Consider the following 27,553-nt stretch of genomic DNA (forward strand, 5'->3'; position numbering starts at 1 on the left):
AGAAGCTTCCCTGAAATAATAAGGTCTAAAAGCCCACTTACATGGTGCAGTGGACAAGCAAGGACATGAACCCTAGTAAAGGGTGAGCTGAGGGTGCAGGGAGGAGTTTCGACCACTTACGGCTAGCCAGCCTCAGCATCACGTCACTTGGCCCAAGTAGAACATGCCCTGCTTCTATGGGCCAAGACACTTAGAAAACTCTGCCCCTTTGCCTAATAAGACACACCTAGGGCATCAGGCTTTCTCTATATACATGCAAAATATATCATGGCTTATGACACGCAAATCAGTAAGCAAGGAACTATGAGGGAGACAGGAAGGAAAGCAAGGGCCCTGTCTTCTCAGCGTTCAGGAGACCATGCTGTATCAGCTGGTGAATTCCTTACGGCTCCTAGTCACCCTCCTCCCTCTGCTCCATCTTTCCTTCTCCCCTTCCCTCTTCCTTTGTCCTGCCCCAGTTTTTTCCTCTCCTCTCCCCCTCTTCTTCCCTTTCCTTCCCCCACACCAGCTTTTTTCCTCACTCTGTAGCCTACGCTGCCTTTAAACGTGCCACGCTCCTGTCCTCACCTCTGCAGTGCTGGGCTAAGAAGCATATACTGCTCTGTGCTAGCACCCAGCTCAGGCTCCAACCTAAAGGTGCTCTGTTCATGTATCCTGTAAGTGTGGAACAAACAATCTAGAAAGGCGAGTAGGGAGACCTCACATATATATCGGAAAATGATGAGGCAGATTTGCTTAAATGTAGAAAGACCAAGGCAATGGGCCAATGAGATGCCTCCGTGGGTAAAGGTGCTTGCTGCCAAGCCAAACAACCCGAGTTTTATCCCTGGAACCCACATGATGGAAGAAGAGAACTGATAAATACTAAGAAAGGTAGAAAGTCAAGCAGGCAGATCCATCAAATGTAAGTCTTGGACAGATGAGGGCTGCACCTGATGAGGTGAAAGGCTTAAGCTGAGAGCATGGAAGGAGGCAGCAGTGCCTGAAGCCACCAATGTATGTGCAGTGCCTGGCACACAGCAAGTGCTCCACACACCTTTTGCATAAAGGCACAGGGTGGGATTCTGTACCATACTCAAAGGGCAGGAAGATTTAGACAGCAGCGATTGGGTGGGACGCAGGTGAGTCTCCTTTTCAGGAACACAGTATTCTGAGGGCAGGCTCCAGGATTGCTCAATCATGCATCCAGATAAATGTTTTAGCATAATGCCTGACACAGTGAGGTCCTAAGTAATTTGATTTAAACTGATGTAAAGATTGTCCAAAACAAAAGTTTTGAAGAGTTTAGAAGTTGAGAGCTTATCAGCAGTCTCTTGCTCTGGAGAACCGGAGAGAAGACACCAGAGGAGAGCACACAGTCTGGGCAGTTAGGAGCCACAGGCATGTGTTTGTTGTGGATATAGGGAGCTCTGTAGATCAGGCTCACTTCAAACTCACAGTGATCCTCCTGCTTTAGTGTCCTAAGTGCTGGCATTATAGGCACGTGTCACCATGCACAACCCACAGGACCCTCTGAGATCGCAGGTGAGAGGCAGACACCAAATGTGAGTCCAGCAAAGCTACAGGGTGAAGCAAGCAAAGTGAACACATACTCTCAGTGTCTAGCCACGCTGAAGAATGGAGAGGTTTGGGGTACAGACTGAAGAGAGAAAAAGCAGGGAACCCAAACGCTTGCTGGACAGCCACAGGGAAGACCCAGGTGATTTTAGCATCTTATGAGTCCCTTTTGTGTCATTTCCTACCAAACCAGAAACAGCTTGCCTCTACCCAGAGCCGCCTCAATATGCTCTTAGCCTCCAGGAAGCTGCTCTCTCTCCTAGGTGAGGGGTTTCATCTGCTGGGCATCATCTTGGACACAGTGCATTTCCAAGCATGTAACATGACATGTAACAAGACAGAGGTTTCCAATATACATGTGCTCTCTGGAGAGGAGAGGGGGAGTCAAGCACTCTAATCTCCACTCTTTTTGTTTTTTTCTTTTGTTTTTGTTTTTGAGACAGGGTCTCTCTGTGTAGCCTTGGCTGTCCTAGACTCACTTTGTAGACCAGGCTGGCCTCGAACTCGCAGAGATCCACCTGCCTCTGCCTCTGGAGTGCTGGGATTAAAGGCGTGCGCCACTACTGCCGGCTCATCTCCACTTTTGCACCTTTCCCCCTCAGGACACAGGGCTGCTGGAGCAGTGCTCTGCTTCTGTGATACCTGAGGGATCCAGGTAGTCTTGATGTGTATCTTGGCCTTTCAATACCTGGGCTTCTGATTCTTAAGACCTTGCTTAAGAGTTGTAACCTGCCAGAGCTACAGAGATGGCTCAGTGGTTAAGAGCACAAACTGCTCTTGCAGAGGACCTGGATTTGATTCCCAGAACGCACAGAGCAGCTCACAACAGCCTGTGGCTTCAGCTCCAGAGGGCTCTGACTCCTTTGGCCTCTGTGAGAACCTACACTCATATATATGCTCATACCCTCACACAAGTACACATAATTAAAGGTAATAAATATTTGACTAAGAATATTGCTCAGTGGTAGAGCATTTGCTGTTTTTGTTTTTGTTTTTAATATTTTATTTTATGTGCATTGGTGTGAGGGTGTCAGATCTTGGAGCTAAAGACAGTTGTGAGCTGCCATGTGGATGCTGGTAATTGAACAGGGTCCTTTGAAAGAGCAGACCGTGCTCTTAACCACTGAGCCATCTCTCCAGCCCACTTGTTGTTTTTGAAGCACTGAGTTCAAATCCAAGTGCCTCAACCCCACCACCCCAAGAAAAACAAAAAACAAATAACATCTCAAAAAAACAACAAAAAACCCTGACTTTTGCCAAGCCTTGTGGCCCATGCGCTCGGGAGGCAGAGGCAGGCAGATCTCTCTGAGTTCAAGGCCAGCCTGGTCTACAGAGTGAGTTCCAGAACAGCCAAGGTTACACAGAAATCCTGTCTCAAAAAAAGCAAACAAAACAAACTAACAACAACCCAAGATTGTAACTTTTGTAACTTAGATAACCAAAGGCACCTCATTATCTCTGAGACAAAAATGTACATGAAACAGCAATTCTCTTCCACCAGGAGCTACTCGTCTCCCACGGGGACCACGGGGACCACAGGGACCACGGGGATGCTCTATAGGGTACAGTGCCAAAGACCCTGTCACTGTGATTGGAAATTATAAGAGATATGTCAAAAACCCAAGCAGGTGTGCACACATCTGTAACCTTAATACTAGGGAGGTGTAGGGAAGAAGATCAGGAGTTCAAGGCCAGCCTTGGTTTACATAGTAAATTCAAAGTCAGCCTGAGCTACAAGAGTCTTTCAAAAAACAAATCAGGAAAGAAAGAAACAAACAAACAAACAAAGGAAAGGAAAAAATGAGAGTTCTGAAGTGCTCTCTGACCCCGTGGCCCCCACCCTAGCTTTCTGTGTGTGTGAGCCTCAGTGCTCCCCACAGGAAGCGTCTCTTCCCTTCTGTGCCTGCCTTTGTTCCTTCTGTTATCTGCTTGTAGCATCTGGCACAGTGGCTCACAAGCACTCAAGGGTTGCGTTTCTAGGGGACCTCCTCTTAGAGCCCTCCTCTCTTGACTTCGCCATGCCTGTCTTGCTGGTGCTCAGCCTTGGGGAGTGCCTTCTCTATACCCCACCTCCACCTCTTGTTTAGATGCACTGCCCCCCCCCCCCCCCGCAGTCCTGTGATCCGAGGGGGAAAGGAGCCAGAGTGGAGATGAGAGGGGTTCACTTCCCCCTTGTCCTCTCCAGAGAGCGCACGTGTATTGGAAACCTCTGCCATGTTACATGCTTGGAAATGCCCTTGTGCCCAAGTTGCCCAGGAGATGAAACACCCCCCCCCCCCCCCCCCCCCCCCCCTAGGAGAGAAGGCAGCTTCCTGGAGGCGGCTCTGGGTAGAGGCAAATCACCACACCTCATCAGAGAACAGCCAGACCTCAGGGGCCCCTCACCAGCACCAAAATGGGGAGGCAGAGGACAGCCCCCTGCTCCCCTCAGCCCAGAACACAAAGGTCAGCAATTTGGGGCGGCTGCACACTCTGGTGGTAGTCCCTCTGACTTCTCCCTTCTTCTCTGGAGCCATAAACGTTCCTGTGTCCTCTCAATCCTGTCTGGAAAGGTATTTCCAGTGGGTTTTATCTTCCTCAGCCCCTAGAGGTCCAGAGTGTTCTGTCTGGTACACAAATGCACTAGCTGGGGACAAAACCCTTGCCAGCAGACTAGTGACAACGACAGTGAGGGGGCAGTTGTGAGAAAGCTGTGTGTCTGAGTCCCGGCCCTGCTTATCTTAGCCTACAGGCCCTACTAGTTCAGGGATAACTTGGAGGTCCCGCCTCAATTTGCCTTGTCTTCGGGGAGAGGGCTCCTAGGGACTAAGATTTCTTTCCTCCTGGATAAAGTCTGACACCTGGTGGCCAAAGTGAGGGATGACCAGAAGGGCACGTTTTCAGATCTTCCCAGAATTTCTTCAAAACCTTTGACTGGGTGAAAGGGGAGCTGACCAGAGCTGATGTGGAAAGTTCATGGGCATAATGGACACTAGAGACCCAGGGACAACTTCCTATTCCCTTGCCCTTTAAACCCATGGAACTCGAAATGCCAGGCACAGGAGCTGTGTCTGAGAGAGTGGAGAGGCAAGGAGGAGCTCCTGAAGGAATAGGGCACTGGGGCGGGGGGGGAATGAAGGCAGCATAAGTAACACATTTTGGGGGTGTCCTCTGTCTGCTCAGAATCCCCTGGGCTAGACTGGTTTTCAGTTCAGAGTGAGTAGCAGGGCCTGAGGAGGTGGGGGGGGGGGTGCTAAGAAGAAGGAAAGAAATGGGATAGCGCTCACATCCCTGTGTAGCTGCTCTCCTCCCGCCTCTCTTCTGCCTGTCTGTCTTCTCAGCTCTACATGGCTCTCTCCACATGACCCATCTCACCCTGGAGAATGGGGATTTCAGGATGTGTGTGTGTGTGTGTGTGTGTGTGTGTGTGTGTGTGCGAATGTGCCACACTTAGTAAAGATTAAGGCAAGCTTAATCTGCTCTCCACTGGAGCAGTCAGCAGAGACTCTCAGCCCCAGTTCTGGGCTTCTTTCTGTTCAAGTTGTTTGTTTTTCTGGTCTCCCCTGGACTTTGACCTTGAACTTAGGTATTTCCTGTAGGTATTTCCAAGGTGCAACAGTTAACTCCTTCTAGTTCCATCACCAGCTTCTGAGGACAGTGCTGACCAAGGACATTTTTTTCCTTCTTTCTTTCTTTTCTTTTCTTTTTTTTTTTTTTTTTTTTTTTTTTGTTTTGTTTTGTTTTGTTTTAGAAGACAGGGTTTCGCTATGTAGCCCTGCCTGTCCTGGACTCACTTTGTAGACCAGGCTGGCTCAAACTCACATAGATCTACCCGCCTCTGCCTCCTCCCCTGAGTGCTGGGATTAAAGGCGTGCACCACCATGCCTGGCCCAAGGACATTTCTAATACAAGACAAAACTGAGCCCTCAACACAGATCACCAGCCTGGTCTCCACTCTCAGAACTGAACAGCAATTTAGTGGATGGGCCCAGAAAGCTGCCTGCATCAGGCAGAGTTCTAGGTGGGAAGGGGAAATGATAAGGTTAGGGAAGAAAGAAGGGAAACCCCCAAAGACAGGAGGCCGAGGGTTAGTCAGCTCTCCAAACTCCTTAGAGAACCATCTGATGCTCAGCAGCCCAGGGTGCTCCCAGTGCTGACTGGGAGAAGAGAGCATGCATCCTAGGAAGAGCTCCCTCACATCCCAGCCAGAAGGCAGTGCTAGAGTTTCTGCACTCAGGCAGAATACTCTGGATCTCTAGGGGCAGAGGGAAGCTAAGGCCCACGGGAAATATCTTTCCAGACAGCGTGGGAGAAGCTAGCTGGGCCTGAGCCAGGCAGAACTGGGGTGGGGGGTGAGGGGAGCAGGTAGAGATGGCCCAGCCGGGATCCACAGAGCAGTTTAGGGTGTCAGGGGCGCCAAAGAAGAGAGGGGACTAGGCCCAGGCAGCAGTGGGAGCTGCTGTGGCGGCCCAGTGGCACACCCCATTTCACGCTCCCTGGGCGGTGTAGGCCCCACGGCTATCAGCTTTCAGGGGTGGGAGGGACCAGGAATGAGGAGGGGTCTGCCCCACCCATGGTTCCCTGATCCCTCTGGGCTTTGTGGACTCAGGAAGTGGGTGCCACATACCTTCGGGAACAGCCCCTGAGTCCCTTTCTGAGGCCCTTTTAGGGAGGAATGGTCAGTCCCAAGGAGCCTAGGAACTAGCCCACTATAGAGCACACTGTCCGGCTAGACCTAACCCCATGGCCTTCCCTTCTTGTAGAGAACCCTCTCTGTCCCTTCCCTCACTCCCCCTCTCCCCATATGTGGGCTGCACTTGTCCAGGAATCAGACCTAAGCCACATCACAGAGCTTCAGGAAAGGAGGGAAAAGGCCTCCCAGCAGCCATCGTTAGACCTTGTGCCCTGGAAGGAAGAAGGATGGGCTCTCCAGAGGGTGATTAGTGCTGGGTCAGCCCAGCGCTGGTTCCCAGACTCCCACTGGCCAGCACTTTCACCCGATGCCAGGAAGTTGGTGAGGGGGAGGTGGGAGTAGGGGTGAGTCAGCGATGACAGGAGCCCCAAGACAAAGGTCACGGTAGAGAACTGAGAGGCACTGTTTACAGAAATCCACCTCCTGGAGGTCTTCTCCCCGTGTCTAACATCCTCTTTTAACTCTGAGTTCTTTTCCTGCCCTCCTGCCCAGGACTGACAATTGTGTATGTCCCTCGACCATGTAAGCCTGGAAGCTTCTGGAGCACAAGGAAGGCTAGAACCCAGGGCACAAGTTACCTACACTTCCCACTTGAAAAAAACTTTTTTTTTTTTTAAGTTAGTATGTAGGAAATGCTTAAAACAGCACTTGGCACATGGCAAGTCCCTCATAAAGGTTAGGGTTATTGATACTGTTTTCTACTCAAGTACACATTTGGAAGAAACAGCAGCAGATCTGTTGATTAAGGACTGGGGATCTGAATCTACGGGGAGTGGGGACTAGATTCACGGCGTCCTGCTTGGAATGGAACCTTCCTGACTGGCAAAGTGGACAGAGGCAGGCTGTGGGACCTGACAGAGGACACAGCAGCCGCACGCCTGGGCTGAGTGGACAGTGTCTCTGCCAGCAGCCTGTGAGAAAGGAGCCTTCTGAGCCCATGGGCTTCTCCAGCCAGGTCTCCCGGGGCCGTAGGACCAGGGAAGGGCCTGATTAGTCCAAACTCTTTGGGCCTACAGATCTGATCCCACAGCACTCTGGGGCCAACCGACAGGAGTAAAAGGTTCCAGCAGGGCTCAGGGGACTTACAAACTGGCCACGGGGATTAGTGAGACTGAAAAGAACATTTGCCTAGGAAGGAAAAACGGGAAGTGAGAGGCCGAGGATAACTCTCTATAGGTCCCTAGGGACTCAAGTAGACCAATGAGGGACTAGAGGAGGTGGTGAAGTCTGGGGCATCTTGACAGGTCCTTGGTTCCGCCTAGCCCCTCCTCACTGCGAACCCGCAGATGCCCCGCCCCCTGCCGGCTGCCATTGGCTAGAGTTAGGGCCCCGCCCCGCAAAGGCCTCTTGTCATTTGCTTAGGTCTCTGATGCTTGTGTGCTTGTGGGGGCGGAAGACAGGCGTCATCCCCTGGAACCTAGGGACTTCCTCTCTCTGCTTGTCTGGGTCAACTTGTCTGTCCATCGCTGGCCCATCTTTCTCTGCTCCTCTCTCTCACTCTCAGCAGCTGTCTCTCACAGGCCCGCTGCCCTGCGTTTTCTTTTCCGCTATTGCCTCCTGCTCCGCCTGCCTGGGTGGCCGCCATGGGTCGGAAGCGGTTCATCACTGACTCCTACCCTGTTGTGAAGAAGAGGGAGGGGCCCTTTGGGCACAGCAAGAGGGAGCTGGCTCCCGAACTAGGTCTCTGAAATGTGGGGGTGGCAGGAAGAATGGACATGCAGGCACCAGAAAGAAGTGTGTGTGTGTGTGTGTGTGTGTGTTGGCTAGAAGGGGAAGCTAGCGTTGTCTTGCACTTCCGGTGAGCTGTCTAGCTGCAAGATGGCAAAGGCAGACGAGTGAGGAGATAGCCAGGGTACAGTGGCACAGCTCTAAGTCCAGGGTAAGGCAAAGGCCTGGATGGGCCTGAGAAGCCCTGTTTAATTGCAGGGGAAGACACCCAGTCCTTCAGCCAGGAGGAAGCAGAGCTGGAGCTGCTGAGGCAGTTTGACCTGGCCTGGCAGTATGGGCCTTGCACAGGTGAGAACCCCACCTCCAGCCCCTCCCATCAGGTACATCTCTGAACCAGTTCTATCGTCGATGTCTCAAAAGTAAGCCAGGTGCCTGCCTAACTCTTGGACCCTTTCTTCTGAGACTGGAGGTTCAAGAAACTGCCCTCTGTATCCTCTAGTCTAGACTCTTCTCCCTGTCCTGAGTCTTCTTTCCTCCCTGGCAGGCATCACACGGCTGCAGCGCTGGCATCGGGCAGAGCAGATGGGCTTGAAGCCTCCCCTAGAGGTGCACCAGGTGCTGAAGACACACCCTGAAGACCCCCGCTTCCAATGCAGGTCAGGACAGGCCAGACAGCTTTCAGGGGAACTGGGGCCTTCTCCAGGAGTTGCCGCTCTCTGTCTGCATAGGGGCTGCTTTGACTTGGAGACATGGGTACAGGTTTAGGGGGTCCTTCCTGACAAGCAAAAAGGCGCTTCTAGGTGCCTGACTCAAGACAGATCTCTACAGTAACCTTGGCCTCTATGAGCCACTGGTGCGGAAGAATATACCTAGGGCCCATGGAGCTATGTATGAGCACTGTGGTGTTCACCCGAGCCATAGAGCCATGACAGTAGCTGGGAAATGGCGAAGGTGCATCAAGGGCTAGAACTGACTTAGCTATGCTTTCCTCCCCCCTCCCCACCCCCCACCTGTCTTCCACAGCCTCTGGCATCTCTACCCAATCTGAGGTACCACCTAGGTTGTCCTCCCCTTGGCACCTCCTAGCAACCAAGAACTTGAGGACAGTAGACACTGTTCAGCTCGGCTCGGCTCTGGAGAAACATCAGACTGACTTGGGAGGTCTTCCTGGTTCAGCCTCTTGTCTGTCAAAAAAACAACTTCTGAAGCTCCTGAGGACCTGTGCAGCTGAAGCTAAGGTCCTCCAGGGCCTACTCATGACCACCAGATAAGACCAAAAGGTCAGACTCCCACACCCTGACCTATGGTGTGGCAAATCCAGCACAGTCTGGCATAAAGCCAGATGTAGGCAGATGACCTAAAAGCCTGCCTTGTTGGGCATCTAGCTGAGGACACAACTGGCTGAGCTCTTGAATCTAGAAGCTCAGTAATGCTTGCAATAAAGTACGTGGAGCCTGAAGTCTGTCCTTTAGTCCCTTAATATGGCCCTCTGGTAGCTATCAGTTCCCCAAAGGCAAGTAGGCAGACTATAGGATTTTTGTTACCTCCCTTTTGTCGGAGGGGGTGGTGGTGGTGTTTGAGACAGGGTTTCTCTGTGTGGCATCCCTGGCTGTCCTGGAACTCACTGTATAGACAAGGTTGACCTCTAACTCGCAGACATTCACCTGCCTTTGTCTCCCAAGTGCTGAGAGTAAAGGCTTGTGTATTACCACCAGACTTCGATATCTGTCTGCCTAAGGCAGTCTTTTCAAAGCTGAGTGGCCTTAGGTGTCCCCTGGTAGTACTTAGACAGGTACTCTAAGTCACCTTCACAGAGTAGCCATCGGCAAAGCATGCCTGTTATGCCCAGCTCATAAGCAGCTACTGAGTTCCTGGCACATAAGTCCCCCTGGGGTGTTACTGAAAATATAGACAAAACAGACATGAAAATCTGTTATGTCCTGTGGTAGTCAACATTAAGTAAAATTAGGGTGAGGGCTTTGTAGAGGGTCAGAGAACGTCAAGGTGAGAGCTGGACAGAAAAAGCCCCATAGTACAGTAGCATTTGAAAACACACAAACGAAGTAAGGGAGAGAATGCTCATGTCTGTGTGCCTGTCTTAGACAGAAAGAATGGCGAGGAGAAAGGCTCAGTGGCAGGAACATTTCCAGACTGTTCACACAAGAACATGAAGGTCAGAACACAGGGGACAAGGGGAAGGCAGAAGGGGATGAGCCCAGACAGGTAGCAGGCCAGTCCCACTGGACAGTGTAGACCGTGAGAAGAAATCTGGACTTTACAATGAGAGGAGCTATGGATAGCTTATTTTATTTTATTTTTTGAATGATCTAACTTCTGGAGCTTTAATAGTTTTACAAGTTAGGTGACACAGGTAGGAGTGAATCCCTGTGACAGGCTGACATGAGATGTCAAGCGGCCATTTTGTGCACTGCCACTGTGATGCCATTGTGTTTCTGGATCATGTTACCATTGTCTGATTCTAAGCATACCACAGAGATGTCAGTGGGGTCAGAGGTTAGCCTAGCTGCCTGCTGGGCTAGAACAGGTATCACTCCAGCATGCTCATCCGATAGGGTACCATGGCAGCCCAGATTAAGTCCTTGTGAGTCTGTGCACAGGACTCCAACAATGGATGGATTCTTCATTGTGTCTTCCAAATGCTGCTCCAAATTTGCCTCCATCTTGCCCGCTGTCAGCCCCAGCCCTGGACCCATAAAGTTATCAATAGCTTTAAGGAATGACATCACTGAACTTATGTTTTGTAAATATGACTGCAGCTGGAGACAGTCTGTGGAGCTGGGGAAGCAGACAGGTGGTGAAACGGCGCTCCTCAGCAGGCTAATGAAACCTGCCTGAAAAGAGGTGACATGGTGGGGAGTGGAGCTGGTAAGAAGTGGCCAGATTTTATTCTGAGGGGACAACTGACCATTAGGAGCAGGAGCCAAAAATAACTCCACAGGTTTTGGCTTGAGTGGCTGGAAGATCAGATATCCCATAGTTAATAGGGAGGACTGTGGGAAGAGCAGAGTAGGAAGGGAACCCAAAACCAAGAGCTTCTGCTGGTTTGGCCTCTGGGGGCGGTGCTGCGGGCAGAGCCTGGGCCTGGCCTATAGTATGCAAGCGGTCTATTATTGAGGTACACCCCCAGTCAATATGTTACATTTGAAGTATTTGCAAATGTACCTCAGTGAAGTGTAGGCAGAGGGGATGATAAATCTGGAGTTCTGGAGAGGTCTATCTTTGAGATATAACTTTGGGGAACTTTTAAATGGCATTTAAGGTCACAAGAATGAGTTGGGCACAGTGGTGTGCATGCGGAATCCCGATACTCTTGAATCTGACTCAGGAAGTTTCCAACCCAGTCTGGCAACACAGCAAGACCTTGTCTCCAAAAAGTTTTCAGCACTTGAAAAATAAAAGCAGGCAGATCTTCTGTGAGTTCAAAGCCTGCCTGGTGGAATTACAAGGCAGTTAGGGCTACATAGAGAAACCCTATCTTAAAAACAAAACAAAAAACCAAGTCTATCAACCACTCAGTATACTAAGAGTATTGAGAAAAGAGGGATCCGAGGACAGCCCAACCCACGGAGCTGGGAGAACAGAACAAAGGAGATGGCTGGGTGTATAGCCTGCAGAGCCAGAGAAAGACCAGTGGTGGAACGGAGGGCCAGGAGAGTCCTGGCAGAGAGTTTCAGCCTTGGGGGTTTTCAAGAAGTTGGTAAAATGCAATCTGAGAGGGTCCTGCTGGATTCAGCCACACACAAGTCCCTGGACACTTTGATAAGAACAACTTTGTGCTGTGATGCTAAGAGCCTGCCTGAGAGTGGGGACAGGGAGTCTGTCAGCTTTGGTTTGTTCTTAAAGGGAGGAAAGACTTATACTGGCTAAAGGCAGCATTGTGCTGGGGACAGGTGGCGACAATGGCAGGAGCAGCTCTGCTCTGACACTGGACTGTGAGGAAGAACAATGTGCGGTGCTTCGCAGACCCCATGCCATCCTGTCATTCCAGTTTCAGTGTCTGTGCTGCCCAAGGGAGCACATGCCACTTCTTTGAGGAGCACTTTACTGTAGAGGAGTGCAGACTGGAGTGCTAGCTAGAAAGGGATGAGATCAAAGGGACAGTTTGTTTTTGTCCTTTGTTTTAGATGGAGTAGCACAGCAGCTTAATTACACAGTGTGAACAGTCAAGAGTGCTGCCCCAGGGCAGGATGTGATGTCGTGGTTGAGTGAGGTCATTGTTCAGGTCAGGAAAGCTGGGGACTCTAAGGAAATCTACTGTGAGCATGCAAGAGTAGGTACTGGAGAGGATGGTTTGAGGGGTGGGGATCCTGGAGGAGCAGATGCTGCTCACCGAGAGCTCCCACTGCTGGGTAGGGTAGCATGCTTGCAGAGCTTCCCCTGCCACCTGCCGAGTACTGCACAATCTCATTAGGTAAGTGCTGTCTATGCTTTACAGATAAAGAAACTGAGGCTGAGAGGGAAATGTTCTGCCCAGCCAGTAAACAGCAAACAGCTGCCCCGGCAGGCTAGCCAAACACCTGCACTCCAGATGTTTAGGATGGACTTGATGAGATAAGGCCTACTTGTGGGGGAAATTTAAAAAAAAAAAAGCCTCCTGTAATACAAGTGCTGCCCCCAGGCAACCTAGGAGTCTAAAGACAGAGAGGCGCCTGGGTCTCTGGAAGCAGAGAGCATCTGGGGTGGGGGTGTACAGCAACAATTCTGCAGATGCCTCTAGTGCAAATGACCCCTCCTGCTTACCCTCATCTGTACCAAGCCTTTGGGTTCAGTGTACCTGCTTCTTAGACCATCCACCTCAGAGTCTCCGAGTATTCTCAGTAGTTTTGTGTTTTGTCTTTTAAAATATGCCAATTTTACACTGACTCAAGACTGCAGTGATGTGTGGGAAGCAGCTGTTTTTGTTTTTGTTTTGCTTTTTTTGAGACAGGGTTTCTCAGTATAGCCCTGGCTGTCCTGGAACTCACTCTGTAGACCAGGCTGGCCTCAAACTCACAGAGATTCACCTGCCTCTGCCTCCCGAGTGCTGGGATTAAAGGTGTGCGCCACCACCACCCAACTTGATATAGCCATTTGAACATAAAAATAAATGAAACCCCTTCAGGAAGATGTGTTGGTGTGGCCTATGGCTGGCTTCATATGCCTCTGACACCTATCACGGTCTAGCTGGAGCTGAGCAGCGCCGTCACAGTAAATAAGCACTCACTCAGGGAAATGGGAGGTACCCAGGCCTTGAAGGGTAAGGCAGAGGGCTGAGCAAACTCTGTGTGTGTGTGTGTGTGTGTGTGTGTGTGTGTGTGTGTGTGTGTGTGTGTGTTGCGGGGTGTTCAGAAGTTTCTGTCAACATGATACAGAGTAGAAACTGAGAAGAGAGAACCTCAACTGAGAAAAATGTCCCCATCAGATTGGCTTGTACGGCATTTCACGATTAATGACTGAGGTACAAGAAGCCCAGTCCACAGTAGGTGATGCCATCTCTGAACAAATGGTCCTGAGGTGTATGAGAAAGTAAGCTGGGCAAGCCAGGAGGATCAAGCCAGTAAGCAGCATTCCTCCATGGTTTCTGCTTGAGTTCCTGCCCTGACTTCCCTCAGTGGTGGATTGTTACCTGGAAGTATAAGATGAAATAAACCATAGCAGGGTGTGGTGGCGCATGGCTGTAATCCCAGCACTCAGGAGGCAGAGGCAGGCAGATCGCTGTGAGTTCGAGGCCAGCCTGGTCTACAAAGTGAGTTCAGGACAGTCAAGGCTATACAGAGAAACCTTGTCTCGAGGAACAAGCAAATGAACAAAAAAAGATCCCTCAGTGTTCCCTGTGCTGGCCTGCTTGTACCTGTTACGGCATGCCATTGTGACAGGTGTGCTCACTGCTGGAGAGGGTTTTACCTTTTCTCTGGTGACAACCGTCCACTTTACGTTCATGTCTGGTTTTGCTCTATTTGTCCCTCCAGCTTGTGAAATAATTTACAACGTGAAGGCTGCTCCTAAGCTTTAATGAAACCTAGGCTCTACCTAAATCACTCCTCTGTCAGGTTCCTGTGGCAAGCCTGGGCTTCCAGTGGCTAGCCTACTCAGTGCAGCCTATTCAGACCCACTGAGGGACAGAGCAGAGACAGTCATCATGGTGGGAGCACCTGGCACTGTCCAGCTTTCCCCACATGCCCTATATCATCAGCCAGGATCCTGCCATTACAGTCCTACGCAGCTGAGGTGCAAATTTATCCAACCTCAAGGATATTAGTTTGACATCCTTCATTGAAATCATAAATGCTGACAAGTCTCTTTCAGTCTCTATCTGGAAGCTGATTTTGCAGGTCCACACAATGTGGAAATACCTGTCTAAGGTGACGGGCTAACACTCTTTGTAAGAGCAGAATATAAGCAGCAGGAGCGAACTTTAAGTACCTGATGGCTATAAAGGCAAGAATATGTATGTATAAGCTGAATGTGTGGTTCAGTAGTAAAATATGTGCTTAGGGGCTGGAGAGATGGCTCAGCAGTTAAGAGCACTGACTGCACTTCCAGAAGTCCTGAGTTCAATTCCCAGCAACCACTTGGTAGTTCACAACCATCTATAATGAGATCTGGTGCCCTCTTCTGGTGTGCAGGTGTACGTTCAGACAGAACAATATATACACAATAAATAAATAAATATTTTTAAAAAATGTGTTTAGTATAAAACCTGGGTTTGATCCCAGCAACAGCCTCTCCCTCCTTTCTCCTCCTTCTCTCTCTCTCTCTCCCTCTCTCTCTCCCTCTCTCCCTCTCTCCCTCTCCCTCCCTCCCTCCCCCCTCTCTCTTATGCTATTAGGCTGGGAGGATGGCTCAGTGGTAAAGGCACTCACCAGCCAATCTGATGATGCTCATGACACACAGAGGAAGGAGATAACTAACTCTCGCACATTGTGCTCTGACCTCCACACATGCATCATGGCATGTTGTGCCTCTCATTACCACTAAAAATAAATAAATGTGATTAAAACAAGAAAGTTGGGATCCTGCTCAAACTACGGCACCAGCCAAGGACAATATGTGAAGTAAACTTCGAACCCTTACCCAGATCTAGCCAATGGACAGGACATTCTCCACAGATGAGTGGAGAGTGGGGTCTGACTTTCACACGAACTCTGGTGCCCCATATTTGACCACATCCCCTGGATGGGGAGGCCTGGTGGCACGCAGAGGAAGGATAGGAAGGCTACCAAGAAGAGACTTGATACCCTATGAGCATATACAGGGGGAGGAGGTCCCCCTCAGTCACAGTCATAGGGGAGGGGAGTAGGGGGAAAGCAGGAGGGAGGGAAGAATGTGAGGATACAAGGGATGGGATAACAATTGAGATGTAATATGAATAAATTAATAAAATATATTAAAAAATAAAATAAGAAAGTTATAGTATTAGTTGCCTTTGACAGGAAGGTAATTTGTGCCTTAGAAATTAGGAGTAGGGTGCTAGAGAGATGGCTCAGAGGTTAAGAGCACTGGCTGCTCTTCCAAAGATCCTGAGTTCAATTCCCAGCAACCACATGGTAGCTCACAACCATCTATAATAAGATCTGGTACCCTCTTCTGGCCTGCACAGGCAGAGTACTGTATAAATAATAAATAAATCTTTTTTAAAAAAAAGAAAGAAATTAGGAGTAAATCTGGGTATGGTGTGCAGGAGGCAGAGGCATGTGGATCTCTGTGAGTTCAAAGCCAGCCTGATGTACTTAGTAAGTTTAGGCCAGGCCAGCTAGGGCTAGAATGTCAGGCCCTGCCTCAGAAAAAGAAAAAAAAAATGAAAAAAATTATTTGAGTAGTAATTTTGAATTATTTAATTAAATTAACAATTAGACAATCACATAAAATTTATCACCACCAGGCATGGTGGCACACGCCTTTAATCCCAGCATTCAGGAGGCAGAGGCAGGTGGATCACTGTGAGTTGGAGGCCAGCCTGATCTACAAAATGAGTCCAGGACATCCAAGGCTACACAGAGAAACCCTGTCTCAAAAACCCCAGATAAATAAATAAATAAGTAATAAATAAATAATGTATTACCAAGTTCATGCCTATGTGTTTAAAGAATATTAAAAATACCTGAGCATGGTGGCACATGCCTTTAATCCCAGTACTTGGGAGGCAGAGGCAGGTGGATCACTGTGAGTTCAAGGCCAGCCCGGTCTACAAAGTGAGTCTAGGTCAGCCAAGGCTACACAGAGAAACCCTGTCTCAAAAAAAAAAAAAAAATTAAAAATAATAGAAATACCCAGGCTTAATGAACCATACCTACAATCTCAGCACTTGGGAGGTGGAGGCAGGAAGACCAGGAGTTCAAGGCCAGCCTCAGCTACACCGTGAGCTTGAGGTCAACATGGGTTTCTTGAGACTTAGTCAAAGAAAAACGATGATGATAATTGGGCGGGGGGGCAATGTCATAGGGTAAAAGGCCACTGTGCCTTACACTGCAACATTCCTGTGGCTATGTCTGGACTCACTGTGGTGCAGTCACTGGGAGAGAAGGGATTCCTACCTCTTCCTGGGTAGGTATCCTTTCAAAATGTTATTTCGCTGGGCGTGGTGGCGCACACCTTTAATCCTAGCACTCAAGAGGCAGAGGCAGGAGGATCACTGTGAGGCCAGCCTGATCTACAAAGTGAGTCTAGGACAGCTAGGGCTAACACAGAGAGACCCTGTCTCGAAAAACAAAAACAAACAAACAAACAAACAAACAGTTATTTCTAGCAGGCTCATTTCCCCTTTTTCCTGGCAGTGCCCCAACACTGGGACAAGGGGTAACTTGTCAAGACAACAGATTTGGCAGAAGTTCAAGTATGATGACTCTAAAATGAACGCAAACACTTCCACTTAGTTGGTTAGCAAGCACATGCGGGACACCTGTTGGTGTGGGTAGCATGTGGAAGAAAAAGCCCTGCCCCACCCCATAAATACATGATATGCTCAGCTTCACTCCAGTGACCTCAGACAGCACCCTCTGCCAGCCAGGTGCACCAGAAACAAGAAGTTTAAAACAGCCCGGCTCTGCGAGGATCTGAAGGAAGCGTGACGCATACCTCCATCACTGGACTCACAAGCCCAGTGCTACAACGTACCCTGAAGAATCGCTTCAACAAACAAAACAACATGTGCACAAGCCTGTTCATTGTGACACTGTGTGAACAGCAAAACGCAACGCAACCTCTGACCCTGCCCACGGGGGCTGCCCGGTGTGGCACCACAGCTAGAGACAGGGAAGAGGTCTTGGCTCATGTGCACTGATTTGCAAGACAAATTGTAAAATATGTAGTAAACTCTTTTTGTTTTAGGAAAGAAAGAGAAGTAAACTATGTGTTTGAATTTTTAAAAATGCAGGAAGGGTAAACTAGAAGTGCTGGAGGAGGGCACAAAGCCAGGCGTCACTAGGGGCATTCTACACAGTTTGGTTCTTGAACTATATAACTCTGCTAAAGATGTTACATGGCATCTTCATATTTAACTGAGGACCTAAATATAAATGTAAACAAGTAAATCTCACTGTAAATCTCACTGATATTACAGCCAAAGAAAAGGGAACTATGAAAGCTGGGAAGATGGCTCAGAGGGCAGAGGCCCTTGCTGCTAGACTTGACCTGAGTTTGATCCCAGGACATACCTGGTGGGAGGACTGACTCTTGCAAATTGTCCCTGACCTCTGTACACATGCCATGATATACCCGCACCCACACACACATGCACACCAAATAAAGAAATTTAATGACAAGGTCTGGGCGTGATGGCACACACCTTTAATCCCAGCACTCGGGAGGCAGAGGCAGACGGATTGCTCTAAGTTCGAGGCCAGCCTGGTCTACAAAGTGAGTCTAGGACAGCCAAGGCTACACAGAGAAACCCTGTCTCAAAAAACAAACAAAAAGAAAAAAAGAAAAGAAAAAAAATTAATGACAAAACAAGAAAAAATAACATAATAATATATTTTGACTATAATCCATAGGTTCCTAACAGCAAAGGAGCTATCGACAAACACTTTACTTCCTGGGCTTGTTGCAGATGACAGTAGTATGTTATATTTGCATATATATATATATATATATATGGGCTGGTGCAGTGGCAGATGCCTGTAATCCCAGCACTCAGAGACAGAGGCCGACAGATCTCTGTGAGTTCAAGGTCAGCCTGATCTTTTGTTTGTTTGTTTGTTTGTTTGTTTTATTTTTTTTTTCAAGAGTACCCTTGCTGTCTCAGACTCAATTTACAAACCAGGCTGACCTCGAACTCAGAGAGCTACCTGCCTCTCTGCATCCCTGAGTACTGGAATTACAGGAGTGCACCACCACGCCCAGCTGAAGCCAGGCTGGTCTACAGAAGGAGTTTCAGGACAGCCAAGGCTACACAGAGAAATCTTGTTGGGGGGAGGGGGGAGCTGCATGCCTTTAGTCCCAGCACTCAAGGGGGAAGTTGGGGACAGGACAGAGGCAGGTGGAGTTCGAAGTCATGTGAGTTTGGGGCCAGCCTGGTCTACAAAGTAAGTCCAGGACAGTCAAGTCTACACAGAGAAGAAACCTTGTCTCAAAAAATAAAAAATAGGGCTGGAGAGATGGGTCAGAGGTTAAGAGCACTGCCTGCTCTTCCAGAGGTCCTGAGTTCAATTCCCAACAACCACATGGTGGCTCACAACCATCTATAATGTGATCTGATGCCCTCTTCTGCAGATAAAATACTCATATACAATTAAAAAAAAAAAGGTCACCTCCATGAGCTTCAGACACACTGTTGCATATCAGGCACTTTGTTCACGACCTGGAGGCAGTGAGAAGGAGGCGTTAGAGGGGAAGGGAGGCAGGGGAGTCAGGCAGCAGAGGAGGCCTGTGAAAATTAAACTATGACAAAGCTGGAGGGAGCAGTAGAGGAAAAGAGAGAAAAGGAGACGGGAAAGGAGGCTGAGGCCGTGTTGCCCTTCCCTGCCAACAGCCAGGGAGCGGATGTGAGTAAGGATGGTGGGCTCAGAGTGAGATCAGGAGATAGAGGGTTTGTGCTTCACCACCCAGTGAACCAGAGAAGAGTGAGGCCTTTGTTGCCAGCCCCGGCAGGAGTGCAGGAATACCTGATGACTCTGTCACATGGCTAAAGGCCATAGGCCTGGGGGAGAGGCAGGTCACAATGAGTCAAGTGAAACTCATTTGTTTTTATGACTGAGTAATATTCCATGATGTGAATAAGCCCAGAAGCATTAGCCATTTATTCGCTGGTGGATACTTTCATTTATTTCTAGTTCGGGACCCTGTTGAATAAAGCTGTCATAAACAGTCATGTGCAAGCCTTTGTGTACACTTTCCATTTCTCTTGGGTAAATGCCAAAAACTCAGATTACTGGGTTGTATAGCATATGTGTATTCAATTTTACTTATTTATTTTTAAATATTTATTTTATTTCATGTGTATGGATGTTTTGCCTGCATGTCTATCTGTGCACTGTGCCACTGTGCACTGCCCACAAGGCCAGATGATGCCCTGGGACTGGAGTGACTGTGAGCTGCTGGAAGCCCAAGCCTGGTCTAAAGAGGCGCACCTGCCCACCGAGCCATCTCTCCAGGCCACGTCTATTAAATTTTAGAATAAATAGTAAATTCATCTCCCAAAATGAGTCTGCCGTTTTACATTCCCATCAGCATGTAAGACAGTGTTAGGGGATTAGGCTCAATGATTCCTAGCGTGTGGACCCAGCATGTGTGAGATCCTGAGCTCAACCACCAGAATTGAAGAGTGGAGGTAGTGTAGGGGCCTCATGTCCTCACCAGCACCTGCTGCTGCCAGCCTTTCAAGTTCAGTCATTCTTCTTAAAAATGTTTGTATCTAGGTTGGGCAGATGGCTCAGCAGTTAAGAGAACTTACTGGCCAGGAGTGGTGGCGCATGCTTTTAATCCCAGCAGAGGCAGAGGCAGAGGCAGAGGCAGGTGGATTACTGTGAGTTTGAGGCTAGCCTGATCTACAAAGTGAGTCCAGGACAGCCAAGGCTACACAGAGAAACCCTGTCTCAAAACAAAACAAAACAAAAAGAGCTTACGGTTCTTTCAGAGGGCAGGGTATGACATGTATATGTGCAGGTGTGCAGTCAGAGGGCAGAGCAGGTGTGTATGTGTGCAGGTGTACAGTCAGAGGGCAGGGCAGGTGTGTATGTGTGCAGGCGTGCAGTCAGAAGGCAGGCAGATGTGTATGTGTGCAGTTGTGCAGTCAGAGGGCAGGGCAGGTGTGTATGTGTGCAGGTGTGCAGTCAGAAGGCAGGCAGATGTGTATGTGTGCAGTTGTGCAATCAGAGGGCAGGGGAGGTGTGTATGTGTACAGGTGTGCAGAGGGCAGGGCAGGTGTGTATGTGTGCAGGTGTGTAGTCAGAGGGCAGAGCAGGTGTGTGTGTGTGCGGGTGTGCAGTCAGAAGGCAGGCAGATGTGTATTGTGCAGTTGTGCAATCAGAGGGCAGGCAGATGTGTATGTGTGCAGTTGTGCAATCAGAGGGCAGTGCAGGTGTGTATGTGTGCAGGTGTGCAGTCAGGGGCAGTGCAGGTGTGTATGTGTGCAGGTGTGTAGTCAGAGGGCAGGGCAGGTGTGTATGTGTGCAGGTGTGCAGTCAGAAGGCAGGCAGATGTGTATGTGTGCAGGTGTGCAGTCAGAAGGCAGGCAGATGTGTATGTGTGCAATTGTGCAGTCAGAGGGCAGGGCAGGTGTGTATGTGTGCAGGTGTGCAGTCAGAGGGCAGGGCAGGTGTGTATGTGTGCAGTTGTGCAGTCAGAGGGCAGGGCAGGTGTGTATGTGTGCAGGTGTGCAGTCAGAGGGCAGGCAGATGTGTATGTGTGCAGTTGTGCAGTCAGAGGGCAGGGCAGGTGTGTATGTGTGCAGTTGTGCAGTCAGAGGGCAGGGCAGGTGTGTATGTGTGCAGGTGTGCAGTCAGAGGGCAGGGCAGGTGTGTATGTGTGCAGGTGTGCAGTCAGAGGGCAGGGCAGATGTGTATGTGTGCAGTTGTGCAATCAGAGGGCAGGGCAGATGTGTATGTGTGCAGGTGTGCAGTCAGAGGGCAGGGCAGGTGTGTATGTGTGCAGGTGTGCAGTCAGAGGGCAGGGCAGATGTGTATGTGTGCAGGTGTGCAGTCAGAGGGCAGGGCAGGTGTGTATGTGTGCAGGTGTGCAATCAGAGGGCAGGGCAGGTGTGTATGTGTGCAGGTGTGCAGTCAGAGGGCAGGCAGATGTGTATGTGTGCAGTTGTGCAGTCAGAGGGCAGGCAGATGTGTATGTGTGCAGTTGTGCAGTCAGAGGGCAGGGCAGGTGTGTATGTGTGCAGGTGTGTAGTCAGAGGGCAGGGCAGATGTGTATGTGTGCAGGTGTGCAGTCAGAGGGCAGGGCAGGTGTGTATGTGTGCAGGTGTGCAGTCAGAGGGCAGGGCAGAGGACAACTTTGTAAAGTTGATTCTTCTACCTTTGAATGGGTTCTGGGGATTGAACTTGGGTTGTCAGGCTTGGCAGCAAGGGCTTTTCCCCCCAGTGGTAAAGAGCACTAATTTCCAGAGGATTCAGGTTCAATTCGCAGCACCCACATGGCAGCTCACAACTCTTTGTAACTCCAGGATCTGACCCCTCACACAGATGTGCATGCAGATGTCCTATACATACATGTGCACCAATGCACATCTTTAAAAAAAATTTTTTTTTCGAGACAGGGTCTCTTTGCGTAGCCTTGACTGTCCTGGACTCATTTTGTAGACCAGACTGTCCTCGAACTCACAGTGATCCGCCTGCCTCTGCCTCCCGAGTGCTGGATTTAAAGGTGTGTGCCACCAAGCGCAGCTAAATTTTTACAAAATGTTTTATTTATGTATATGTGGTAGGGGTATTTTTATTTTAATTGTGTGTATGTGCACATAAGTGCAAGTGTCTGCAGAGGCTGGACTGCTCTGGTGCTGGAGTTACAGGCGGTTGTAAGCCAAGCCGTCTAATATGAGTGTTGGGAACTGAACGTGAGTCTATGGAAGAGCAGGATATATCCTAACCAAGGGGCCATATCTTTAACATGATTACTTGGTTCAGCAACATTCCAGTCGCTCCATAGAGAAGCTCTGCAGCTACTGGCAGTCGGTTCCAAGTTGGCAACAGCCAACATATTTCAGTGTCTATGGATTTGCCTATTCTGAACATTTCAGAGAGAATCATGCAGGCTCGAAAGACTGCTCAGTGGTTAAGAGCACTGGCTGCTCTTGCAAGGGACCTGGGTTCAATTCCAACACCCACATGGCAGCCCATCAGCATCGGTAACCTCAGTTCCAGGGGATCAGATGCCCTCTTCTCACCTCCAGGGACCAGGTACACACATGCTCCACCTAATTGCATTTAGGCAAAACACTCATACACATAGAAGAAAAAGAACTAAATCTAAACAAACAGACAAAAAACCCCAGGGGATCTGATGGCTCTTCTGGCCTTTGGGGCACTGCATAAACATATTCATGAGTGTACTGCACAGATATATGCCAGCAAAACACCCATAGACATAAAAAACTTTTTTTTTTTTTTTTTTTTTTTGGTTTTCGAGACAGGGTCTCTCTGTGTAGTCCTGGCTGTCCTGGACACACACAGGCTGACTTCAAACTCACAGGGATCCGCCTGCCTCTGCCTCCTGAGTGCTGGGATTAAAGGTGTGCACCACCACACCCAGCTTATAAAAATGTTTTTAATGAAAATAAAAAAATAGAATCATGCAGCATGTGGTCTTTTTTGTTGTTGTTATTGTTTTTTGATTTTTCAAGACAGGGTTTTTCTGTGTAACAGAGGCCTGGCTGTCCTGGACTCTCATTGTAGACCAGGCTGGGCCTCGAACTCACAGAGATCCGCCTGCCTCTGCCTCCCAAGTGCTGGGATTAAAGGCGTGCGCCACCACGCCCGGCAAAAGATTTAATTCTTTGTATTTTATTTTTTTGTTGCTTATTTTTATTGTATTTGTATTTTATTTGTATGAAATGTTTTGCCCATGTGCCTGGTGCCCTAGTATTTTGTTTTGTGTATGTGTGTATGTGTGTATGTGGACCCACACATGCCATATGGTGGTCGGAGGACAATCTTGGGTGTTAGTTCCGGCCCTCTGCCTGTTTGAGATAGACTCTCTCTTCTTTACTGATGCATGCATCAGCTTCCAGAGATCACTTGTCTTCTTATCTCCCCACAGTAGCGCTGGGACTGCAGGTGCCTGTGCTATTGTGTCTGAGTTTACGTCAGGTTTGCATGGCAAGCACCTTACACACCTCGCCTTCTCCCCAGTCCTGTAAATATTTCTTGGGTGTGAAGGGAAAGGTTAGAGGGTCCCTTCTAGCTAGAGAGAGCAGCAGCAGCAAGCACAGGGAGCTGAAAACGTGTTTTGAAGGGACAGCTGTTGGTGTAGTCTAAGAAGACTGAAAGACACTGGGTGCTGGTGGCGCACACCTGCAATCCCAGCACTGAGGGGGCGGGGCAGGCGAATCGAAGTGAGTTCAAGGCCAGCCTGGTCTACAAAGCTAATCCAGGACAGCCAAGGCTACGCAGAGAAACCCTGTATGGGGAAGTAAGAGGTCAGGCGTGGTGGCATATGCCTTTAATCCCAGCACTCGGAGGCAGAGGCAGAGGCAGAAGCAGGCGCATCGCTGAGTTCAAGGCCAGCCTGGTCTACAAAGCGAGTCCAGGACAGCCAAAGCTACACAGAGAAACCCTGTCTCAAAAAACAAAAACAAACAAACAAACAAAGAAAAACAACAAAAAAAAGAAGGAACGAAGACTAAGGACGTCTTGGAAGATAATGCTAGAAAGGCCAGCTGGTGCCAGTGTGAGAAAGGCCCTGATTCATGAAGACAAGAAAGTCAGATGGGCACTTGCCAGGCCATGGAGAGCACCACTGAAGGCACTAGACACGGAATAATATGAAAGCAAAGAAATGTTTCTAGAAGAACCTAGCCGCTGGGCTGATGGAATGACACAACCTGGTGTGAGCCCACAGACAGCAATAAAGGCCTCGAAACCATGAAGGCATGGTAACAGGCAAGGTGGAGGAAGCGGGGACAAAGGGAGAGGTTTGGAGAAAGACCATCAGAATCTGGTAACTGGTTATATGTGGGAAGAGATGCTCACTGGGAGGCGTACATTTGGGTATAAGGGACACAGCTGGCTAGAAGCTCCTAGACTCAGAGACAAGCTGCAAGCACAGAGGAACTTAGTGTGCCAGCTATCCAGTCACGTGGACCCTTCACAGGCCCTCATGCTCCAACATGGTCCCGACTAGAAAAAGTATCCTTGCAAGGACAGTTGCTTGCTCAGACCAGCCTTGGGCTGGCCCTACAACCCACTGTCAGAAGCCTTGAAGCCAAGCTACTTTATTCCCGGGCCTTTGGTTCCACCATGGCATCCCTTTAACCAAGTCCCTTCCTACCTGGGCTCCATGTTCCTGGCGTTCCTGCCCTGCCCTCCTCTCTTAGCTGAGTCCTTTCTCCTTTGTCAGAGATATCTTCCCAGAAGACAACACACCTGGGACTAGCGCAGGGGCCAGCCAGGGGCTGGCTGTGTTCAGCAGCTTCCTGCCCAAAAGGAAGGGGATGGCAATGGCAAGGCCTTCTGAAGAGACGGAGTTCAGCCGACACAGGTGCGTTCAGGACAAGGACGTCCTCAGGATGTGGACAGGGCTGAAGGAGGCACGTAGCTGAGCCACAGTGAAGGGTGGTATGTTTTTCTGAGGGCTTCCGAGGCTGGGAGTCAGTCCGCAAACCAAGATGGCTGCTTGGGAAGACAGGCTGCTGCTGTCCTGGTAAACCCACCTATCTCCAGACCCGCTCAGGACACATGTGAGGACATATAATGGAGGACACATATAATCTGCCCCCTCCTGTCGATGTAGCCTTTTGCCCAGACCTGTCCCCCTCTGCATCTGCCTCTGGCCTGAGGGAGGGCAGCAGGCAGGCCCTGCTTTGGTCTTACACTCTGTGTTCCCTTCCTTGCCGCACTGCTGGTCGCTGTGCTGCTGCAGCTCCCTGAACCAGTGGGTGCCAGCTGGGCTGGGTCGGAATTACTACTCAGGCCAGCCTCGCCAGGCAAACTCTTATAGCTTCCTTCCCATGCAGGTGGGGAACAGATTTCCTATTCTTCCTCTCGCCAGAGACACAATCCCCCAAGTGTCTCAGCTATCTGGCTACCCATGTGCCAGAGGATGAACCCGGCTGAGCCAAGGAAAGGAGCTGTGACTCTCCATGGCACTGTCCACATGGGAGCTGGTTTGCACCTACTGAGACATGAGCATGGGAGATGCTCTTCTAATGCGTCTGATGATGAATAATCGAAACTTGTGGAAAATAGAAAGGAAATTCTGGCTGAATTGGGAAGAAAGAGAGTTGCTTCCTGGAACCCAGCTAACAGAGGACTGTGGCCTCCCCAGTAGGCAGATGACACCCACAGCTCCCGTGGCAGGTAAGCTATGACGTCACAGGTAGGCAGACTGAAGCCAAACTCTAACGACATCCCCTTAGCGATAGCAGGCAGGAAAGATCGCTGGTCTCGATGCCATCATGTAGCATTTTGAGCTACACCTGAAGAATCCTACCTCCAAGTTGAAAAGTAAAGCTATCTCACAAGAACCTGCTGCTGCTGTGGTTAAGTAAGATCTCATTTAAGCGGCTTTAGAAATGGTAAAGGATCAGCTGGCACAGGCCTTCATGGTAGACGTGGAGCTACCATGACTTTTCAACCATCAGGCCTGCAGTTACCAGGTGTCACATGGCACTTAGCTGCTAAGGAATCCCATCCCCTGTATAAGCACTTACCTGCAGCCAGTGGAGTAGGAGCAAATGTGAGCAACAGCAGGGCTCCAGGCACAAGCAAGGGCCATAAGAAGTGTAAGAGCTCTCCCTGGCTTATGCCTCCAGGACAGGGAGCACCATGTAGTCCCCTGAAGTCCTGAACCATATCATATCTAGGGACAAAAAAGGCAATGGTTGTGCACTCTCCCTCCTTTATAGCATCTCTGCAGCTTCCCTGTTTTGAAGGTGACTTTGCTCCCACCTGCTAGCAAGAAGACTAGGAGAATCCAGATCTCTTTAAAGAGGCCCTGTCCTCGAGGCTTTCCCCTTTCGGCCTTACTTATTTGTGCCTAACTCAAGACACATCACTGCTCTGAATCCCTGGACACCTGTCTCTGAAGGCTTAACTTCTGGGTAGGACTGGAGAAAAGCAGGCCCAAATAACCCTGAAAATGGTGCTGCTGGTGCTAATGTCAACCTTTTGCAGCAACCTGGTAAGCTGGTGTGGTAGATATGGTTTCCCACTGCCAAGGGGGAAGAGTTGGTAATGAAAAAAGCGAGTCCAGTGCAGACATAATGAAAGGGGAATCCACCACTGATCTTTTTCTTTTTTTAAGATTATTTATTATATATACAGTGTTCTGCCTCCATGTACACCTGCATGCCAGAAGAGGGCACCAGATCTCATTATGGATGGTTGTGAGCCACCATGTGGTTGCTGGGAATTGAACTCAGGACCTTTGGAAGAGCAGCCAGTGCTCTTAACCTCTGAGCCATCTCCCCAGCCCCTCCACCACTCATCTTTAAGATTGCTTCATGGCCTCAGTTTTGTTCCTCCTATCATAGCTCTTGCCCCTGACCACACTCCTCCTCCTATAGGAATGGCTGCATGAGGGCCCAGGGTAATTTAAGCACCATAGCCTGGTTCCTCTCTGCAGGAAAACTGTTAACTGATACATATCATGTGCTAACCATATATCAAGCAGAGAGTAAAGTGATCACCAGAATCTGTCTTCTAGGACCATCCAGTCACGAGTATAGACAGTTCCCTTCGGTGTCACAGGCTCTGAGAAGGGTCCCCAGAATACATTTCCCCTAATTTTTGACTTACACACTATACACATATACTAGGAAACTCCTTTGAAGTCTCCACTCTTTCTCAGTATATCATGACTTGGGCGTGGTCTCTCCTGCTTTGGAGTCTCCAGAGCACAGTGACCTAGACCTCAAATGCTATATTACTTGTATTAAATTATGTCTTTGAATCTGGGCCCGGTGGCGCACACCTGGAATCCCAGCACTCGGGAGGCAGAGGCAGGTGGATCACTGTGAGTTCGAGACCAGCCTGGTCTACAGAGTGAGTCCAGGACAGCCAAGGCTACACAGAAAAATCCTGTCTCAAAAAAAGAAAGAAAGAAAGAAAGAAAGAAAGAAAGAAAGAAAGAAGAAAGAAAAAGAAAGAAGAAAAAAGAAAAAAAAAAAAAAAAAAAAAGAAAAGAAAAGAAAATGCTCATGGTGCTGAAGAGCTGGCTCAGTGGCTTGGAGCACTTGTGGCTCTTGCATAGGACCCAGGCTTGATTCACAGCACACGGCATCTCACAAGAATCCCTAATGTCAGTTCCAGGAGGATCCGATGCCCTCTTCTGACTTCCATGGGCACCAGGCATGCACATGGTGCACAAACATACCTGCAAGTAAACAACTTCAATTCTAGAGACTCTGGTGCCCTCTTCTGACCCCTGTGGGTACTGCATGCATAAACACCCATACACATAAAATAAAAATGAGTATTTTGAAAATGTATGTTAAGTATATTCAGCAGCTTTCATATAACAAGTGAGTGCTCACATCCTCTAAGGATCTTTGTT

At 49.3% G+C, this 27,553-nt stretch overlaps 2 protein-coding genes and 1 long non-coding RNA gene across 3 annotated transcripts; 2 read left to right on the plus strand and 1 right to left on the minus strand.

The window, feature by feature from the left end:
• The first annotated feature begins 7,605 nt into the window (after window positions 1-7,605).
• Pold4 (DNA polymerase delta 4, accessory subunit) lies at window positions 7,606-9,163 on the plus strand. Its single transcript, XM_051147053.1, has 4 exons — window positions 7,606-7,909; window positions 8,156-8,245; window positions 8,442-8,553; window positions 8,921-9,163. The coding sequence occupies exons 1-4, from the start codon at window positions 7,813-7,815 to the stop codon at window positions 8,943-8,945; spliced, it is 324 nt and encodes a 107-aa protein (XP_051003010.1). The 5' UTR covers window positions 7,606-7,812; the 3' UTR covers window positions 8,946-9,163.
• Window positions 9,164-9,911: 748 nt separating this feature from the next.
• On the minus strand, window positions 9,912-10,604 carry LOC127190003 (ragulator complex protein LAMTOR5-like). Its single transcript, XM_051147054.1, has one exon. The coding sequence runs from the start codon at window positions 10,576-10,578 to the stop codon at window positions 10,306-10,308; it is 273 nt and encodes a 90-aa protein (XP_051003011.1). The 5' UTR covers window positions 10,579-10,604; the 3' UTR covers window positions 9,912-10,305.
• A 10,010-nt stretch (window positions 10,605-20,614) lies between these two features.
• LOC127190004 (uncharacterized) lies at window positions 20,615-21,326 on the plus strand. The gene is made up of 4 exons (XR_007830682.1): window positions 20,615-20,651; window positions 20,811-20,866; window positions 20,947-20,986; window positions 21,265-21,326. It is a non-coding gene; the product is annotated as an uncharacterized LOC127190004 (long non-coding RNA).
• Window positions 21,327-27,553: the final 6,227 nt, after the last annotated feature.

Source organism: Acomys russatus, chromosome 5, assembly GCF_903995435.1.
Source record: "Acomys russatus chromosome 5, mAcoRus1.1, whole genome shotgun sequence".
Classification (NCBI taxonomy): domain Eukaryota; kingdom Metazoa; phylum Chordata; class Mammalia; order Rodentia; family Muridae; genus Acomys; species Acomys russatus.

Excerpts from the sequence above, each read along its gene's own strand:
- Pold4 (XM_051147053.1), top strand. The coding sequence starts at position 7,813 with ATGGGTCGGAAGCGGTTCATCACTGACTCCTACCCTGTTGTGAAGAAG. Across the intron at positions 7,910-8,155 it reads GGAGCTGGCTCCCGAACTAG|GGGAAGACACCCAGTCCTTC; the intron begins GTCTCTGAAATG and ends GTTTAATTGCAG. Across the intron at positions 8,554-8,920 it reads GACCCCCGCTTCCAATGCAG|CCTCTGGCATCTCTACCCAA; the intron begins GTCAGGACAGGC and ends TGTCTTCCACAG.
- LOC127190003 (XM_051147054.1), bottom strand. The coding sequence starts at position 10,578 with ATGGAGGCAAATTTGGAGCAGCATTTGGAAGACACAATGAAGAATCCA.